A 19,592-nucleotide genomic window follows, 5' to 3' on the forward strand; every position below is an offset into this window, starting at 1 on the left:
TCTTTGGACATTTGTTGAGAGCTGCATGACTATTTATAGGGACTGTATGATGTGCGCAATGCGCATGTGTTATCAATAAGTAATGTAAGTGTTTTTGTAGCTTTATGTTTGAGTTTAGAGTTTAGCTGTTTAGATTTAAGTGATTAAAACGGAACTTTTACAGTTTTAAGATCCAGATTGAATGAAAGGAAATGTGGGAAGGCGTCAAATGTGTTTAATTTGTTTCAGTTTTAGGCAACTCCTTTTAAAAATGGCTCATCTGGATGTTATTTAAATACAACTAAAAATTAATGAAGGTGCTTTTATATGCTCTAATGAACTTCTAGTCATCATGGAAAATGCTTAACAAGTCTATCAGTTTAACATCTACAAAATCTTCCATTGAAACCACCAAGTTTGAGCTTCCCCCATAGTTAGAAAGTCACAAAAGCAAGAGCTGTCCTTTCTTTGTAGGTCATATTACTGAATCATTGGATACTGAATCCCCTCTTACTCAGAACTGTGGCTGTAGGATGCTGTATCATATCCAAGGACACTAAAACAGAACTGTTAGAGCCCTAATGTTGTAAATTACTATAAATTATCTAGAAGGTTTTATAGAAAAAATGTTTTGAAACGTTTTGTTTCCATTTTGGAGTAATTTGTGTTTCTGGAACTATGACAACAAAGCTCATATAACTGAAAGGTACTCATTGCAAACTATAAAATCAAAAACTTTATCAAATAGTGCAGTTTGAAAGAGTTTACTCCAGAAGTTTACCAGATTATTGATATGCAATTCCAAAATCAGGTTAAAACTCAATGTAAACAAAACATTCAGCTCACTGAAATCCACAGGGGAGCTTAAGTCATGTTATTGAACTTGATGCAGAAAATGTGAAAAAAATTTTTATGGTTTCAAATGTAGATTTCTTGCATAACAAGATAATTGTTGTAAGAGAACAGTATGCTCTTTTTCTCAGATCAGTTTTTTTATACTCTTAATTACAATCAAAACAATAAGCTGTTTAATTATGAGCGAAAATGTCCGTTGAATGCGTGTTCTGTTCCCAGTTTGACATTTTGATCATGTTTTCAGTGTTTCAGGCACAGTCCGCGTCACTTAAGAAGGAGCATACATGCTCGAGTGACAGAAGAAAAGCCTAATCTGGTTGAGGTTCCGGAGAGTGAACCCGACCTGTCATCGACTCTGAGAAAACGTAAGGTGAAGAAGAGAGTCCTGCCAGAGTTTTACCAGTCTGTGCAAGTCACTCCCACACGTAAAGCTGTAGGTATCTCACCTCTAACTGTAACCATCTCTAATAATGATGATAAAGTGATATTGTTGTTTGACTTCTCCCTCCACAGGAACCTCTGTGGGATTTTGAAGCTTTAAGCTCGAGTTTCTGGGACACAGGTGTTTATTTAAAGGGCTTGAACCTGGGTGTGTGTTTGAACTGTATAGGTACATTTACCTTTAGTTATAAATATTTATGACAGGTAAATCAGTTTGTGAAAGGTTTTATTTTATTTTCTAAAATGTAAAACTTACAAGTTTATTCCAACAAAACATGGTACTTTCTGAGTAATAGCTTCACAAGACCTTAATTAGACAGAAATTAGGCAATCCAATAATACAGAATACATTTCAGTATTTTATTTTATTTTTTAGTAATTGCTGATCCAGAAAATATCCTATTTCCAAGCAGAAATAAACTGGCTAAAACAACACTGACCACCAAATTTCATAAATTTAACCCATTCAAAGAATTATTATGCTTTGTTTCTCTGTTTGCATGATGAATTTAAAATAATATTAATCGGCTCTAAGATATGTGATTACTTTGCCTCAGTTGTCTTTTGCATGCAGGTACATGTCCTTGGCTCAACCTCAGCTCTTTAATGCCACAGTTAATTACCCGCAGCTTTAATGTCATTTTACCCTGTAAGCTATCTGCACTGTTTGCAGTCCTTCAAAAAGTTTTTTTTTTTCAGATTGTGTTGTCCAAAAGTAAACAGGATAGAGAGAGCACATTTAATGCGAACAAAGATTATTTTTGTTTTTCTGAAAGAGAACATTTGAGAGAGATTGGGTTCAAACACACCAGGGGAGCATTCGGCGTGACCACGGTGAAGTTTTTAAAAAATTTTTGGGCTTTTTATGTTCTGCTGCTTTAATCTGATGATTCCTTCTATTCTTAAAGAACAACATTCTTATTTCAGATGGATAAACCCATCAAAATGTGTGTTTTTCTGAATGGCTCTGATTTTGAACATGTACACAATCTTCATATTATACTGCAAATTTAGTCTAAGGTTAACTTCTGTTTTAAGCCTTTGTGTGATGTTGAAACAGCTCAAGGGGTCTTATTGATCCGTGCAGTCCTGTTGTGAGCTATGAGATATCATTATTGCTGTGGTCAGCAAGTGAGATTCATCACAACCTGACCAGAGCTGTTATTCTTATTATTATTTAGAGTTTTGTTACATTTAACATGGCTGTCAAATTGTTATTCTGATTGTACAAAAGCCACATGCATCTCACAGATAAATATTAATGAAATTATGAGGGCTTAAAATAATTAGACAGATTTAATCAGGTCTGCATTCAGCTTAAACTAGAGCTGGTTTAGCTCATTCCTACTTGTATAACTTAAACCATAATTACAGACTGTCAGAATAAATAATTTACAATGGTTGTCTTGATGGGATTGTTTTGACTGTGTTTTAAAATAGTTTATCTCTCCAGATGACCCATGTTTGAAAGACAACATTATTGACAGGAAGTGAAGGAAATGCAGCCAAATCTTTATTTCAGGTTTAACACTTACAGAAAATGTTTAGTTCTCAAACAGAAGTTGAAAAGGATTTCACACGTTTGAGCTTAATGCCCAAATCTAGTTGTAAATGGAATATAAAATCCATTTAAACATGAAGGGGTTTTCTTTTTATTTTATCTTACAACAATTTTAACTGTCATGAGGCTCTGGTATGGAGGACCCAGAGTCCAGACTCAGAAAAACATTTAAAAATAAAAAAAACAAAAGGCTGACAGGGCAGCAAAATGTACACAGGAGCAAAGGAGGACACAGGAGGAAGAATGAGCAACTGAGGAAAAAAAATGACAGCCCAAGCTGAAACACACTGAACACAGGCAAGTAAGTAAAACAACAAGAATACAACATGACAATAACTACAAACAGAATAACAAATATGAAGAAATAACAAACTCTTAAACACAACCCCCTCTAAGATCATGACATTAATGACTGTGTATGACATTACCAAATAAAAAATGATTAGGATGATAATGAAGATGAGTCTTTCACTGTTTGATGGAGACGGTCCTCTAACCTTTTAACATGCTTCCATCATATAAAATAAAATGCTTAGGTGAACATTTTTTAAGAAAGCAAGTTTTGCTTTTATGTGACCCAGTTCTGATTAGAAATCGGATTTTAAAAAAAAGCAACACTGAGCTGCCTTTTTGACTGAGTTTGATCCTGATGCAGAGATGAAACAGTTGCTAATATTACCAGCTGCTGCTTTCATCCCCTCTGCAGCATCTATTTTAAATCCTTCTCGGTGGCCCTGCAGAAACATCATCCGTCACCTGAACAGTAGCAAGACAAACCACAGTGCAAACTAATTTCTTTATGGCCCCATTATGATCATTAGGACCACAATAATTTGTTGATTTATCATTAAGCAAACTGAACGTGGTTGTACAGGTATTTTACACCCAACCCTTCTTTTTATGACGTGCTTGTGTGTATTTGCTCTGTTGCTCAACCCGGGGAGTGTCAGGGTGCAGCAGGAAACTGTTACAGAAAACAGTTAGTCCTGTCAATCTGTTAAATAGTCTATAAACATGAAACTAATTTGAAAGAATTCAAATTTGCCTTTTCAGCTTATCTTCTCATATTTTGGCACAATAAAATAAAAAGTCTAATTTTTTTGAGCACCACATCCATTTTAAATTAATCACGATGTGCTGCTAGAAACTTGCTGCCCCAGGTTTTAATGATGAGGGAAAGGGGGGTTGTTTGTAAAGCCATCCTTTGTGTGAGGGATGGCGCTCTAACGCCGCTGCTGCTGTTGGCTGCCGGCTGTGTGACGCGCAGACACATGCAGTCTGCTCTCCCATCACGGTCCAGCTCTGCCTCCACAGCACACACTGTGCCATCCTTTCAACCCTCTGGAGATCTGACATCAACCTGCATCCTTAATGAAGCCATAAGAGGAGAAACGCGCGACCGGAGCGTCCCTTAATAGGGCGTGGCATCCCTGAAAACAAGCGGAAGCTAATAACAATGCTCCATTAGGATTCTGTTATTTTTTTCCAGCTGACAGGTCTCCATGTATACAGTGGTAAGTCTTATTTCTGACCTGGCGGGGGAGCCAGACACTATTGCTTTCTACGCCTTGCTTTTATTTGGCTCAATCTTTTATTGTTTTGGGTCACTGCGAACTGGTGGCTCATGTCACGCTTGACGTGCGCGCAATTACGCACCTTGACCTGCCATGGTGAGAAGAATATGGTCTTTGCCGCGCTCTTTGTGTGTTCTCATTCATATAGCTGATCTCCTTCTCGGTGTGTGTGTGTCTGTCTGTGTAATCAAGACATTGTTGTTCTTTTCCTTTTGTCTCCCAGAGCTCCAGTTCGGGGAACCCTTCCCTTCACTGCTCCATGTCTTCCTCGGCGGACATCTCGGACGAGGACGATTACAGCGTGAAATCCGGATCCGCATCACCCGCACCCGGGGACACTTTACCCTGGAACCTGCCGAGACATGAGCGCTCCAAGAGGAAAATCCAGGGTGGATCCGTGCTGGATCCGGCAGAGAGAGCCGTGCTCCGGATCGCAGGTGAGGGACTCACCTGCTTGTTAAATTAATCTGAAATAGGAGCGGTTTCTGGAGCTGATTCCTTGTTTCATTTGGGGGACATAGGCTACACGACGTCTGCGTGATGCTGTAGAATAACTGAATAATCTAACAGATATTTTCAAATTTTAATTTAACATTATTTGGGATTGACTAAAAAATTACTTTTTTTTACATTTTCATTTAAATTAACCTGTATCCATAAATTATCCTACAAAGTGATAATGAAAGTCAGGTTGACAGAGGCTAACAAAGTCAAACTTGATGACAGGCGCAGGAAGCTACTTTTACAGCACATAATTGTTTTACAATAAGACTTAGACACCATCTGATGTCATAAATTTATTCAGTGATTCGACTGCTGTGGTGGATGTTGTCAGAGGAAGCTGAAGGATGTGACAAAGTTCCAGCTGATGCAAAAACACAAGGAACAAATTTGTAAGTCTGCCAAAAAAAAAAATGCATTAAGTCTCTGGCAGGTGGAAGGAAATGGTTCAATACATGCTCCCAATACCAGCCACTACATTCAGCCTGACGGGCGTTAATTTTTTGCACACTGTAAAAAATAATCAAAATAATTCAACCAGTTTTTAGCATTTTTATGACATACAGAGAGTAATTTGCAGCGGTTTACTCGGACAGTGTAATACAAATTGTTCCAGCATCTCTTATATGAATTTCACTTTCAGTTTTGGGGGTCATTTAGCTCCATCAGATGGGTGAAGATGTTTTTTATTTACAGTGTAGTTCTTCCTATCAATCCAGAGAGGAAGTGCCTCCTATTGGTCAGACTGCAGACAAGGGCGGGATGCAGGGCGTTTCCTTTTGACAACAGCGCCGATCACTCTGGAGTCCTCAGCAAATACACACACGCGCACACACACACACACACGTACACGCCGCCACACACATGCTGTGTCTCTGTCAGTCTCTGCTGCTGAATGTCCAGTTAGTGCAGCCCGGGTTATGGCTCAGTACGCACCGCAGGGGTATAAGCTCTCCGACGAACTGGAATACCTCCAAGCCTATGAAGATGTCTTGGAAAAATATAAAGGTAGGACCAGAGCTAAGTGGATATATGCTGAGGCTTTATTTTGGACTCGCCTGGTTTGACAGTTCAGAGTGAATGTCAGCCAGCTCCCTCTTTTCTCTCTCTCTCTCTCTCTCTCCCTCTCTCTGGTGACTGCCTGGTCTCAGTGTCTTTATCCTGTTCTGTGGAAAACTGGAAATGTTTCCCGCATGACATCACAGTTAGGTTGTAGTTCAGTTGCAGAGACTAAAGTTTTGTGTTTGTTGTTTAAAGTCAAATCATCTTGTTTGCATTTTAAAATCATCTAAATCTGGAAAAAGATAAAAAACATCCATCAGTATGAGAGGATTGTGTAACATCTACTTTCATAACTCAAAGGCATTTTTCTTCTGTATATTTACTAAGATCTCAGATAAAATTCATTGTACTCAGTTGAATTGACCTGTGCGGCGTCTTTAAGCCAGGCGGGACAATGACATGGCAGGATACAGTGTCAGCTCACATCAGCAGCTTCTTTTGGGTCTATCACATTGATTAGAGTAATTCCATCACACATAGGAGGTCCACTTTGTGTGAGCTTGATAAAATTATACACATGTATCCTCGGGCCAGGCCTGCAGAGAATCCAATAGGGTTGAATTCAAATCGACAGCAGTGTTTTTAACTCTTTGTGAGCCCGTTTCACTTAAGGAAAATGAAATAAAGCTCTAGCAATCCTTGAAGCAAACCTTGAAAATAACACTGTGCATAATCTTATGCGATATTTCCATATCTCGTGTGATTTGTTAGCACTTGGAGTATGTGTTGTGAATGGCTGTTAGCTACTATCACACTAACTTTAGCTTAATTTTTGTAAAATTCACTGAGGAATGTCATTTTTGTGTAGGCTGGCCGATCAGCCGCGGCAGCCTTTTGAATTGGGTTGACTCCAAAACTTAATGAGTTGGAAATTTACAGCCAGTAATTACTTTCTGAGAGCTTCATTAAAAGTGATCCAGTGGTTTGTGAGATATTTTGCTAACAGACAGATAGGGTTGACTCAGAGGTTTTAAGTAATGATGTTGCACATTGTGTTGTGCTTATTGGGGTCGATGCTCAGCTACCACAACAAATTTTAAATCATTATCTGTAAAATTAACAGAGTTACAGCCATTTTTGTTTTTCTAAATTCAGATAGATGTGGTGGCCATCTTGGATTGGGTTGAGTCCAGAAGTTAATCAGTTGTAGATGTATATCCAATAGTTACTTTCTAAAAGTTTCAATAAAATCTGTTCAGTGGTTCATGAGATATTTTGCTAACAAACAAATTGAGTTGATTCCCATAGTTGATGGCAAAGTTTAAAACAAAGATCTTGCACAATCGGTTAGCACTCAGAGTATAAGTTGGATATCAGTCTCTGCTACTAACACACCGATTTTTAGCTCAATATCTGTAAAATTGACACAGTTAGCCATTTTTATGTTTGCTAAGATCACATTGCTGTGGCAGCCATCTTGAATTGGGTTGACTACAGAAGGTAATCAGTTGTAGAGGTCAAGACAATGGTTATTTTCATTAAATAAATGTTGGAGATTTGTGACATTTGTTGCTAATGGTACAGACATAACAACACACACACCACCCAAGTCTTTGGCGGTGGGCGATAGCAACCCAACAAGAAGTAAAACATGCTGTGAGGAGGCTGCATATGCTTGTGATCTCTCAGCTGTTGAGTATTCCAGCCGGAGGAGTCATTCAGCTGTGGTATTATGCCTAAACACCGTGACTGAACTCTGATGGGGTCACATGATGCAGCATCATTGGGAATCTGTAGCTTCTGTTATCACACAGATGAGCTGTGACAAACAACAAGCTCAGATAGTTTAGTCTTTTCAGCCAATTCAGCAAGTCTGCGATCAGTTTTTAGATTTTAGTGAACATCTTCTTCCCGCCAGCTGGTAAATGAACAATGAATCCATCAAAAAAGGGTAAGGCAGGTTTTTAAACCAGTGTTGATCAGTTCAAAGTTTTATGTTTATTCAGGCGTTGCAGTTTTACATCAATGCTGTTTATTACTTTTTAATTTCTGTGAATTGTGCTGGTTTTAGTCAAGTGAAATTTGACTGGATTTGTGTCTCCTATCAATATTATTCTGCACAGTTTTGGCCATATTGATCGATCCTGCTAAAAACTAGAGATTTACCAGTTTTACCTCTGAATCGTCTACATTGATTGTTTACAACCACCTCCTCATAGAAAAAAATGTTTGGATTTAGACTGTTAATGTGAGTAAAACTATATTTTTCAACATTTAATTGCAAAATGTCAGTTAAGCAGACTGAGATCGGACCATATCAAGTGAAACTGTATATTTGAGAGGAAGTTATACAAAATAAATTCACAGAAGTTTCAATTTTAGATATTATTTGCAGCAATTACTGCGAATTGTAACAGAACTAAACTGCAGGCTGAGAAATGTTTCATTACACGACAGACTATTGATACATTTTTCAGTGGTGCGCAGATAAAATGCTGTTTGTTTTATTGTTACTTAAGTTTTCTTTGATTTTCCTGATTTGATCACCTAGAGCCTCTGGCTTCACTCCATGTGATGCTTTGAGAATAAAGAGAACACATTTTCACAGTAAAATCATCAGCAGTAACCAAGCAAACAGGCAAATCAACAAACATGTTGTTATGATGGTTACAAAATAAGAAACAGCTTTTTCTAAATCAAGATGGAGGGTATTTTGGTATTTAGCTATGGCTGTTTAGGCACACACATTTCACCTTATGTGACCTAAATGTGCTGTTAAGGTTTTATCCTTGTGTTGCTCAATTTCAGCTTTTTGAATTATATATAACACCTCATATGTGTTAGCTGAACAGATTGTTCAAAATGACTGAACTGTATGTTTTTTATGGCGTGCGTACACCAAGTGTCTTCATGCTTCATGCAGCTGTAAGAAGGATACACTCTGATTAGGTATTGTGCGTTAATAATACATTTAGCACAGCTGAAATTTAACGCAGCCTTTATACACAAAAGGCTGTAAACTTGAGGAATGGGTTAAAGACATGGTTCCTTCGACTCACACAACAGCCAGTGTCGCTGGGCAGTGGTTCAAAAGGGATCATGCTGTTCTAGCAGAGCCTGCTTGGTTGGCTGTCAACATGATGGGGCTATCGAGTTTCTTAACTCTTATCAATGTCTGTCATGAGAAAAGATTTGTTGGATCAGACATAAGGTGGTACAGAGAGCTCTTCGTGAAATTTATTCATTTTTTTTACGTTGTAAAGCCTAGCTGGTTTCATTAGATTTGGAGCAAATATAAAGTTTGTTTTTCGAGTTGTTGACTTTCTTTTTTGTGCTTAAGACTTTTTGAAAGTTGATAAAGAAAAAAAAACTTGTATTTTGATTTTGATGCTCTACATGTATTTCTTCACTGAGATTCTTAAAACTTTATGGTGGAAATATTTCCCAAAGATCAGACAGCCCTAAACTACAGTTTTAATTCTGATTCTTTCTCATCAACTCATTCACAATCTCTAATTATCTTTCATAAAGACAGACATTTACATAACTGACCAGACTTTAAGGTGCCAGTTCCTTTTTCAGCTTTTAATTGGGTGTGGTCTGTTTTTGTCTCAGTTGCTTTACTGTCTGCATAGCTCTGTAGTCATCATTACAACACAGAAGACATCTATGGTTTATTAAAAATACCTGCATCAAATAAGGCTGTTTATTGCTCGTATTATCGAACGCAGTGAGGAGTTAGTTAGCATTGTGTTTTTTCTGCACAGTCACTGCCTTTATCCGGCCTTCTGAGCCCAGCCCTGCCCCTCTGCTCAATGTCGACAGCCCACTCATCACATTCATATGGCCTATTGGCCCACACACACACACACACATGCACGCCCACACATGCACGCGCGCGCACACACACACAGCAAGCTGCCTCTATGGAGCCTGTCTGCTTCTGGACAAAAGATACTTTGTTTTTAATGGGAGCATTATTCAAGTTTCAGAGACTTCACACTGTTTGTTAAGCTTTTTGAAAAGAAAATCATGATGTCAGAGTTTGTTGAGGACAGTTTCTGTGTTGTGATTAACTGGCCACTGGTGTTTCAAGCAGCTGAGCTCTATCTCTTTATCTTGCATTCTTACATGAGTAAACTTTGCATAATGGCTTATCAATTTTTAAATCAAAAAATTATTTGGAACTATCATGAGTCTGCTGTGACAAGAATGTTATCTGAAGAGACAAAGCCTTAGATCTGAAAACAGATGTTGGTGTTTATGACTATGACAGTTTGTGCTCAAATCTAACCCTTTACCAAAGAACAAGAGAGGAACCAGAAATGAGAGCATCACATATTCGATTGGTCCTGCACCACCTTTATGTATATATATATCACATTTATTTTCTCATGATATAAAAGGGTATATCTGAACAATCAGAACTAATCAGTTTTAACAAGCAGGGGATTAGGTTTTACTTGAAGAGATACAAATAATACTATAATCATCTGTGGTCATATCACACATGCTACCAAAGGAGATGAGATGTTTGGATCAGATTCTTATCACTTCTTCATAATTTCACTGTATCATCTATCAGGAACCAAGCTGGTTCTGATTTCTTTTTAAAAAGATTTGCTTCGTTGTGCTCTCAGATCAGATTGTTTGTTATCTGCTGTCAGAAATGGCATTTGTGAGTATTTTACTGTCGGTCTCCAACAGTTTGCCCAGATTTTATGCAGAAGATAAAGTGTAGAAAAATACATTATCAGTAAATACAAAGAGCACTGTATGTTTGTATGACAATGTTTTAAAAAACTTTATTTTAAAGTAGATGTCAGTAGGCTTTTTACTGTTATTGTTTAGCCACAGACAAATGCCCATTTGTATAACCATTACTAGCATATTATAGGGCTTTTATTATTATCTGTTATTATTCTGCACATTAGGTCTGCACATATTTATAGTTTTAGAGGTAATGTGGAATAAGCTTGTTCTGTAGCCCCACGCAGTTGCATCATACGAGTGGAGCACAATGCATGCTACACTGTTGTATTTCTACGTTGTCATGGTGATGGGAAAAGCAGCATGACTGAACCTCATACCACAGCTCTGTTTAGCTCCTCATACATGAGATCATCTTTTGAGTCCACTCCCCTGACTCAGGCTCTGCAGATTTTCCTCTTCCTCTCCAGCAGCACCTCCCTGTTCTGCCAAATGCAGCATATGCTGAGAAGCTGTCCCACATATACAGTGACCAACTGACTTCCTTTAGTCGCTTTTTATAGAAGAAGGGAACAGATCAGTTTATTTTTGACACGTCTGAATTAGTAAGCTCTTTGATTTATCTTAAGTTTTTTTATTATCTTAATAGAAAAATTAAAAAAACTGAGGATAAATGCTAAATTAGCAGTGTGAAGATGTTAAACACTAATCAAGTATGAAAGTTCGTCTTCTTTTAAAGATTTTGGTGCTTTTCTATTAAGCAGTAGTAAGCAACAATTTCAGGGACAGATGTCTTCTACGGTCGTTAAACATACAGTATGAAGGCTAGCATTGGATTGCGTGTAACTTTTGTTTTTACTTAAGTGTGTTTGTTTAATTAGCTGACCGTACTTACCTTCTTCTCTAATTTCATTTTAAAGATCAACCAGTAGCTATTTCACTTTCTTGATTGTTATAATTTTTGCAGAAAAAATTACAGAAAAAATTTTGTATCTGTCTGTCAAAATACTGTGTTTTGTTAATTTGTTAATTGTTAATTTTATACAATTTACCCAAGTACATTTTTCCTATATATTTTAGTTTCTATTCCTATTCCTATTTAGTTTATTATTTAGCCTAACATTTTATCACAGTAGCTTATATGGCTCATATATTTTGTAAACACTTCATCAATTTAAAGGAGGTGAACAATGTATTATAGTTATATACCTAGATTTTGTAGACCTCTTGGTTTTATTTATGCTTTGCTTTACAGCAAAACACTGATACCTAAAACTGAGGCTGCTGTAATCACTTAACAACCTGTTTCAGTTCCAAAGCGATTTCACTCACATAGTTTTCATGCTGCCCTACCCTTCTGAGAAGACTGCAGAATTCTCACTTACCAAGAATTACAAAAATGTCTCTGTAAGCATATCTTCATTGTCATCACTCATCTGTTTTGTTTTTAAACTTGCCTAGATGTCATTTTCAAACATGTATTCAATAAAACTAGCTATGTTGAAGACAATAATCATCATTTGGCTTGCACTGTACAGGCCATTGAGCAGTAAGCTACTGTGATGTATGCCAAGCAGAACTATTTAAATACTGGTCATTCAGGCCATAATTTTAAAATATGGCAACACCATTCTGTCAGTCGTGAAATCCCTTTGATCCAGATCATTGGTGCCTAATCCTGGTCCTCAAGGGCCACTGTCCTGCATGTTTTGGTTGTTTCTCTGCTTTGACACACCTGATTTGAATGAGTTATTAACAGGCTTCTGCAGAACTTGAAGGCTTGCTAAAGAACATGCAGAATAGTGGGCCTCAAGAACCAGGATTGGACACCAGTGATCTAGATTGATGTCCAATAGTTTTTAGATGGGCTGCCATGAGATTTTATTCAGACCTTCTTGGATTTTGATTTTTATTCTCTTTCTGCTTTTTCATCTCGTTGACTTCTGGGTGAAATAACATAGTAAACAGATTGCTATGTGTGCACAGCAACATCACCACATTAGGACTTTTGTTTGTCCAGCTTTTGATGATTGTTCTTGGATCATCACAGAACACCCTCCTAATCACCAGCTTAGACTGTTTATCTGTTATTAGCCTGTCTTTTGTTCTTAAGAGCTGATCCTACAAAATTGGTGAACATTGTAAAACAGAATCATTATTAAATATCTGCTTTTTGTGCATGTATGTCCTTTGTGCCTAACTTCTACTACTCTTTAATACACTCCCTTATAATTACACTTAAAACAATACTGATAAAAGTGCATTTGCTTACAGATCTGTAAACAAGACTGTGTAGCAAAAAAGCTTTAGTGAGTCCTTGTCACTGGTGTGAAGGTTGAGGCCTTCAGTTTAGTCAGTTTGTTTTTATTTCCTCCTATACGAGGTCAAGAGGATTACACAGGCTGGATTTTGATTACTAGGACTTTTTGACTTTGCACTGCTCAGACTGAGGATTTTTCAAACAAAGATGCCAAACTCTATTAGAAAAACATCTGGTTATTTCTTCTCCTGTTTAATCAAGCTTGTGAAAAAATAAAAGGGTAGGTTTAAAGTGAAGTAAATTGTTCTGCAACTGGTTGGAACAGTTTAGGAGACTGTTAAAGCAGTTTAGTAACACTGACATAGGGACATAGGAGCACAAACAGTAGATTTCTACTTTTGTGTATATAAATGAAATCCAAGCATATAACATTTGAAATGATTTTATAGTCAAGAAACCATCCAGAAAGCAGAGGGTCTGAGTAGAAATCAAACTTTAAGGCCTGTTCCTCCTCAAAAAAGATAAAACATTTGTTCTAAAAAGCATGACTTTCCTTTAGGCTTCCTTGCTGCATATGTTAGAGAACTGTGGATGTCACCTGAGTGGCAAAGATTATGTGGCATGTAGTTTCAGAGGCAGCATGGTTTAGGGTCATGGCTATTTATAGCTATGCACATGTGCTTCACTGAGATCTACAAATAAGTGTCTGAGGCAGCCTGTTTGAATGCTGTGGTGGGCTCAGACTGAATGCTGGGTGCACACATGCCACAAAATATCTGGTTTTATACAAAATCAGAACCTGTGATTTTTATCCCCTGCTGATGGAGGCAAAAGGAGAATAATTCTTTTTGCTTGTGTCTGTGTGTTTGTTTGTCTGTAGCGTTAGCAAATTATCTCATGAACCAGTGGATGAGTTTTAATAAAACTACCTTTTGGAGTCAACCCTATTTAAGAGGGTCGCCACAGCTAAGCGACCTTAGCAAACACAAAAATGACTATAACTCAGCCAGCTTCACAGATGGGGAGCTAAAATCTGATGTGTTAGTGGCTTCACAATAAATACTGCAGTATATGCACTGAGCTCTACACATTGCACAACATCTGTGCTTAAAACTTTGGGATTAGCTGTTGGAGTCATCCTCAACGCATACATTGGGCAGTAACATATCTCACAAGATTTCCCAATATTGTATGAGATTGTTCATAACATCATTTACAAAGTTGGCTACAACTCTGTCTCTTCTCAGCAAGAAAAATAAAAGATCTTAGTTCAGAACTCTGGGATGAAAGGTGGTAGATATGTGTTCTTTCAGAGAATGCTAGGTCTTTAATTACTATTATTTGCTATCACTTTAAGAAGTTTTTCCCTTGAAATAATTATTGCATGATTAGAAATTACTTGTTTATCTGTTTAACCTAATAATCTTTGTGCACATTTAGAAGATGCCAGTAAGTTTTGAATGCAATATGCAGATGGATGTTGTAAAATTTAGGTAGTTATTATTAATTATTTAGTTAGGTATCTTTTTTAAAAATATAATATTAAATCTTTGATACAGCAAAGGATATTGTACATTTAAGGTTTTCCACTGGTAGCTAACTTTTTACTCATTAACTTCTTGTGGGGTGGGGGCCGGGGGGGCTGAAGCAGATCCGAGCTGTCACAAGGTGGGAGGTGGGTCACACTGAACAGGTCACAAGTTCGTCCCCGTTTATTGACTTTTAGATGGAAAGAATTCACTTGATACTGTACCAAAACCAGGGTGATTGGTCACTTATAAACTGTTAATAATGAATGAGCAACAGCTCGTTTCCTGTTTAACAATTGTGCATTCAATTTGATTTTAGGACTGTATCAACTTGTAAAACTGGACATGAACATTTGTTTGCTTGTTTTATTATTAGTCATAATTGTCTAGCTTTTATAGTTTTGGTTTTAGGGTTAAATTTAAGTTTCAAATCTTTAGTTTTATGTAAACTTTTCCATGAAAGCCATAATTAATTCACAGGAATGTTTTAATTTTTTTTATATCACTGAGTGGAAATGTTATTGTTTTTGTATTAATGTTACATGGTAGCCATTGAAACAACCTAAAAAGTGTAGTGTTTCACTAAAAATAACATACCTGTCAGCATGATCAGTCACAGTGTTGAAGCTTCTATTTACTTTAGCTAATTAAGTCAAGAGAAGTAGGTCAACAGCTAAAGTCCAAATCGTGCAGTTACAGCTGCATGATTTGATAATGTGCATGATAACGGCGATAAAGTTGTGTAGTAATAGATGATTATGTGTGTGATCACACTTGTCACTGTTTGAAGGTCAGAGGTTGTTTGTTTTTTGATATCTGCTCTTTACTGCTTCTATTAAATGACTATTATTGTGTTATTGGGCAACTTATCAAAGGCTTTTAAAAGTTCATGGTTGCTTTTTCATTCTCAAGAAGATCCTCAAGAGGGCACCACACTGTTAAACTCAAATTATTTTTATTCCTGTCTTTTTCGGAACGCACAGGTACAGGAATATATAATGGCACTCACAGCTCTTCTCCGTTATTCTGTTTCTGATTAAGTTGGATTTAGAAATAATAATGTAAAACTGCTTGCTGCTTCATCTGATTGTGGCTGATGTTAAAGGGAGTTTGTGAAGGGTGTGCCATAAAATGATCAATGCCTGAAGCCTTTTATTCCTCTTTGATTTACTAATAGCTTCACGGACAGATGACACAGTGGCTGTGGAAAAATTATTTTGATATAAAAAATTCTTATTTTCTTGAGGAGGCAGCTTTAGCCCAGTAGTCAAAAAGATACTAAATAAACCTTTTACCATTTTAAAATTTTTCAGTAGAAATCAGTTTTAATGCTATTAGTCTTATTTGTGCGACATGCTTCGTGGTCCATCTTCTAGTTGATGTTTAAGCAGAATAATTAACAGACCAACCCACTTTCTAAATCTCAGCTGTACTATTTTTAGATGAACTAAATGGAAGAATCTAGAGAGAAGAGTACCAAGTGTCTTTTGTTATCATGGAAACGTACTTTTAGGCTTTATAATAATTCAAATGGAGATTATAAAGTTCACCATCAGCTTTTTCCTCTTCATATGCAAATCATATTATGTTAATAATATCTGTGATAATGCCAGCTGTTAAACAGACTTCTTATATACACAGAGTTAGTCAAGTATAAAAGATATAAGATTGTGAAAATGTAGCAGTTTGCGAGAAATTATCACTGAGGCACAGGAGAATCATAAGGTTTGAGAGATTATATCACTGAAATGTTGTGTTTGAACATCAAAACTGTGGAAAAATGGCTCATCCTTTTTGGCTTTTTTCCCACAGGATGTTGATCTTGATTTTCTTTGATACACTTACAGTTGTGTTCACTGATAAAACATTGTGTGGAGTATTGGCCTCTGGAAAATGAATATCTCAACACCCTTTGCATCTTTGAACTTAAATACTTTTAGTTGGGAAAAACATATTTATCTTGTCTACATTTATGGTAAATGACGGCATCTCCCTTCTTGATTGCAATCTAAAGTCTGTTTGTGTCTAATCATATTCATGACAAGAAGTTGAAAGAATTTGAAGGAAGTTATGTTTTTGGTTTGAATAAGATTTTTTTTTCCCTCTGGCTGCTGCTAGATAAACACCAAACTGCTTAGAAACTCAAATTAGCAAGTACCTGACAGGACTCGCTCTGGATGAGAGAGAGGGTGTTACAGCTGCCTCAGAGGCAGTTAGACATGCAGACAAAATCAGGGAGACTGTTACAGCTTCCTCAGTCTTTTATCGACACGATATCCACCTACCAGGAGGGGCTACACAGCATGAAATACCTGCTTAGGACCGAGAGGGATCGTAGAGCACATCTGGTAACACTCATGTGTTGCATGGGTCAGTATTTATCTCACAGCTTTATTAAAAGATTAGTCACGTCTGTGCTTGTTTTACCAATAACAGCTCTGAGATGACTGAGCAGATCTTATTGTGTAATCTTCAGTGAAGATTTGTAAAGGCAAGAGGTTATCTGTGTTGTTAGCTCTGTGGTTAGAGTTTAAGAAATGCTACTCCTGCTCTGCTGATGGCATTAGACGGAGGGTAAACGTGAGCTGCCTTACAGGCGTTGCCATTAATGCTATTGATTGTGCATTAATGTTTTTCTTCTTGCAATTGCCAAAGACTACTTATGGGAGTTATGGCAGCCTGGGAGACGTGGAACCAGTGAAATGAGTTACAGCCGTGGTGAATGTCCTGAATCCTGCTTTGCACCAACATGGGAAAAAATGGGAGTTTTAAAGAAACATACTGAGACAAAATTTCCTAAAGCCAGAGAACATAATTGTATGACATTCGTTTGTATCTTTATTAGAGGGGAGAAACTGATCTTGTTTTTTCTCACATTTTTTTAAATTGCATCTGCTGTTCATCTGGTTTAACCTCCATCCCTGGCTGATAGATATCTGGTTGCTATGGCGATCCAAACAAACAGTAAAGCATGTGGTACACAATGTTTGACAGCCTGTAGCAAAGAGTGATTCTAGCTTTAGTTTCTGGGAGGCATTCTGGTTCTTTTTTTGTATGTTTGTTTGATAATTCTAGATTTTTCTATTTGTTTATTATTATTTTGTTGTTGTTTTTAAACGTTAAATTAAAAATGGACATTTTGGTTCATTTTCAAGCTTTGATTAAATGTTTATCTTATTGTTTTAATCATTGGTTAATTAATTATTAGTGCGTTTTATATATATTGTAGTTGAATTTTTAAAATTGTTCTCAAACCCTCATTTCTATTTCCTTTTGTTTTTTTCTTTCTTCCAATACTGTAATTTTAATTTAGTTTAGGTTTCTGGACATTCTCTGAAGACAGCTTTTAGTAGTTTGTAATGCTAATACAGTTTATAAAAAAAATAAATGTTATTTTTAGGATGTTTTGTTTGTTTTATTTCTGCCTGAGGTTTTATGGTTGGGTGTGTGTTTATGAGTATTTGTTATCCATGTTATGCAATGCTGTTTTGAAGCATTTTAAATGTATTTGTGGTGTTTACTTTAATGAATTATCTATTAAAGCTAAAACAACTTACTGAGGTTATCAGGAAACAAAAAATTAAACTTTAAAAAACAGTTTTTTAAATTTCAAGCTCTCTGGTAAATTATAATATAAGATCCAAGCTTTTCTATGTTTTTGTGTACTACTAAACAACTATCAGCCCAAAGGGTTGTTTTCACAAAAAGAGATCTGGACAAACAACTTTAATTTTGTGAAGAAAAAACCTTAACAAAATGATTTTTATTCTTTCAGATGAAAGAGACAGAGTGCAGAAAAAGACCTTCACAAAATGGATAAACCAGCACCTGCTGAAGGTAAGACTCAGTTTCTGATGGTAGTTTGCTCCCATTTCCTTGGGCTGAACTAAAGATCTAATAGTATTTTTACAATCTTGGTTTTGAATCTGCCCACATGAAGCTACACTGTTTATTTTAAATTAAAACTGAAATGATACCAACATAATTGTTAAAATTAACTTTTTTTTTTCTACCACAATCATCAAAGCCACTTTCTTGCAACATACTAAATGATTTATAATTCCTCTTTTTGATGGGTCCCAACATGTTAGGATTCCTGCTCAGATTATTAAAACTTGTTAAAAAACCATTCAGCAGGACATTTGTGGCTGCAACAGCAAGTTTGCTTTTGTTGAGTCGTGAATTTGAAGCACTCAGGGTTTGTTTAATTATTGTTTGGAATTTAATGAAACAGGTAGACGAGTAAGGGCATGTCCAGGCTTTTACATATTTATTCATATGAAATGAAATGAAATGAAAAATGTTTTTATGTGTTGCAAGAATCGTGTAATCTCAACCATGACATTAGTTTATGTTGTCTATGCAAAGTCATTTAAAAACTGATTTAAATGTCTTTAGTCTGCTAAAATAAAGGCCTAACATCCCTTGAAGTAATTCATATTACCCACCATCATATTCTGTAATTCGACTGCAGATGTATCTTCAGTGATTACTTTTTGAAGGTTTCATAAAAATTCATCTAGTTGTTTATGAGATATTTTGCCAAAAGACAGATGAATGCACACAGACAGGTAAAAACATTACCACCCTTGCTACTTGGCTTTCTGCAGAGGGTGATAAAACTCATATTTTAAACCCTAAATGAAAGCGTTAGCTGCTTAGTGTTTCTGATGTAGCAGTTTTGTTGGCTGAATATTTGACACAAGCTGTAAAAGTACACTACAGGTTTTTAGAAGTGTATCTGTAATGTCAGAAAAGATGTGAGAATGAACAGTTTTAGGATTTGGTCACGCTAGGAACAAAAAGAAACATCAAATTGTTGCATTAATAGTTTAATGTGCAAACAGGTCTAAGGTTTTTAGTCAGAGGACTGATTTTTATGCAATGCAGTGTCACAGTTAGTGTTTGCTTTGATTTTGTGCGCACATTGAAATAGAATGCTGCTTTCTTTAACCTGATTAATTCTGCGGGGAGGAAGAATGCCAATGTAAGCTGTCACAAGTGAGCCTAAAGGCAGAGTGACTTGTAAAGCATCAAAGCTGAGTGTGTTTTGCTTCTCAAAGCTGTGACAGTGATGATACTTCACTGTATTGTGTTTTTTTTATTCCTTTTTTATGGTTCTATAGTGATTGGGAGAAGCTGTATAACTAATTGAGCAATGTGAGTTGACAGGTGATAAT

At 36.5% G+C, this 19,592-nt stretch overlaps 1 protein-coding gene across 20 annotated transcripts in view; it reads left to right on the forward strand.

Moving 5' to 3' along the window:
• Nucleotides 1-19,592, forward strand: part of dst (dystonin) — a 94,715-nt gene that overhangs the window by 918 nt on the left and 74,205 nt on the right. For 16 of the 20 annotated variants that reach the window (XM_017412866.3, XM_017412872.3, XM_017412874.3 and 13 more), the window contains exons 3-5: nt 1,079-1,267; nt 4,634-4,847; nt 18,188-18,249. In XM_017412866.3, coding sequence (XP_017268355.1) covers nt 1,079-1,267; nt 4,634-4,847; nt 18,188-18,249 — 465 coding nt within the window. Of the gene's footprint in view, nt 1-1,078; nt 1,268-4,180; nt 4,351-4,405; nt 4,507-4,633; nt 4,848-5,768; nt 5,920-16,763; nt 16,783-18,187; nt 18,250-19,592 lie in introns of those variants that run through there. The other 4 variants (XM_017412875.3, XM_017412876.3, XM_017412877.3 and 1 more) reach the window with 4 other exon arrangements.

Source organism: Kryptolebias marmoratus, linkage group LG22 (assembly GCF_001649575.2).
Source record: "Kryptolebias marmoratus isolate JLee-2015 linkage group LG22, ASM164957v2, whole genome shotgun sequence".
NCBI classification, from domain to species: Eukaryota; Metazoa; Chordata; class Actinopteri; order Cyprinodontiformes; family Rivulidae; genus Kryptolebias; species Kryptolebias marmoratus.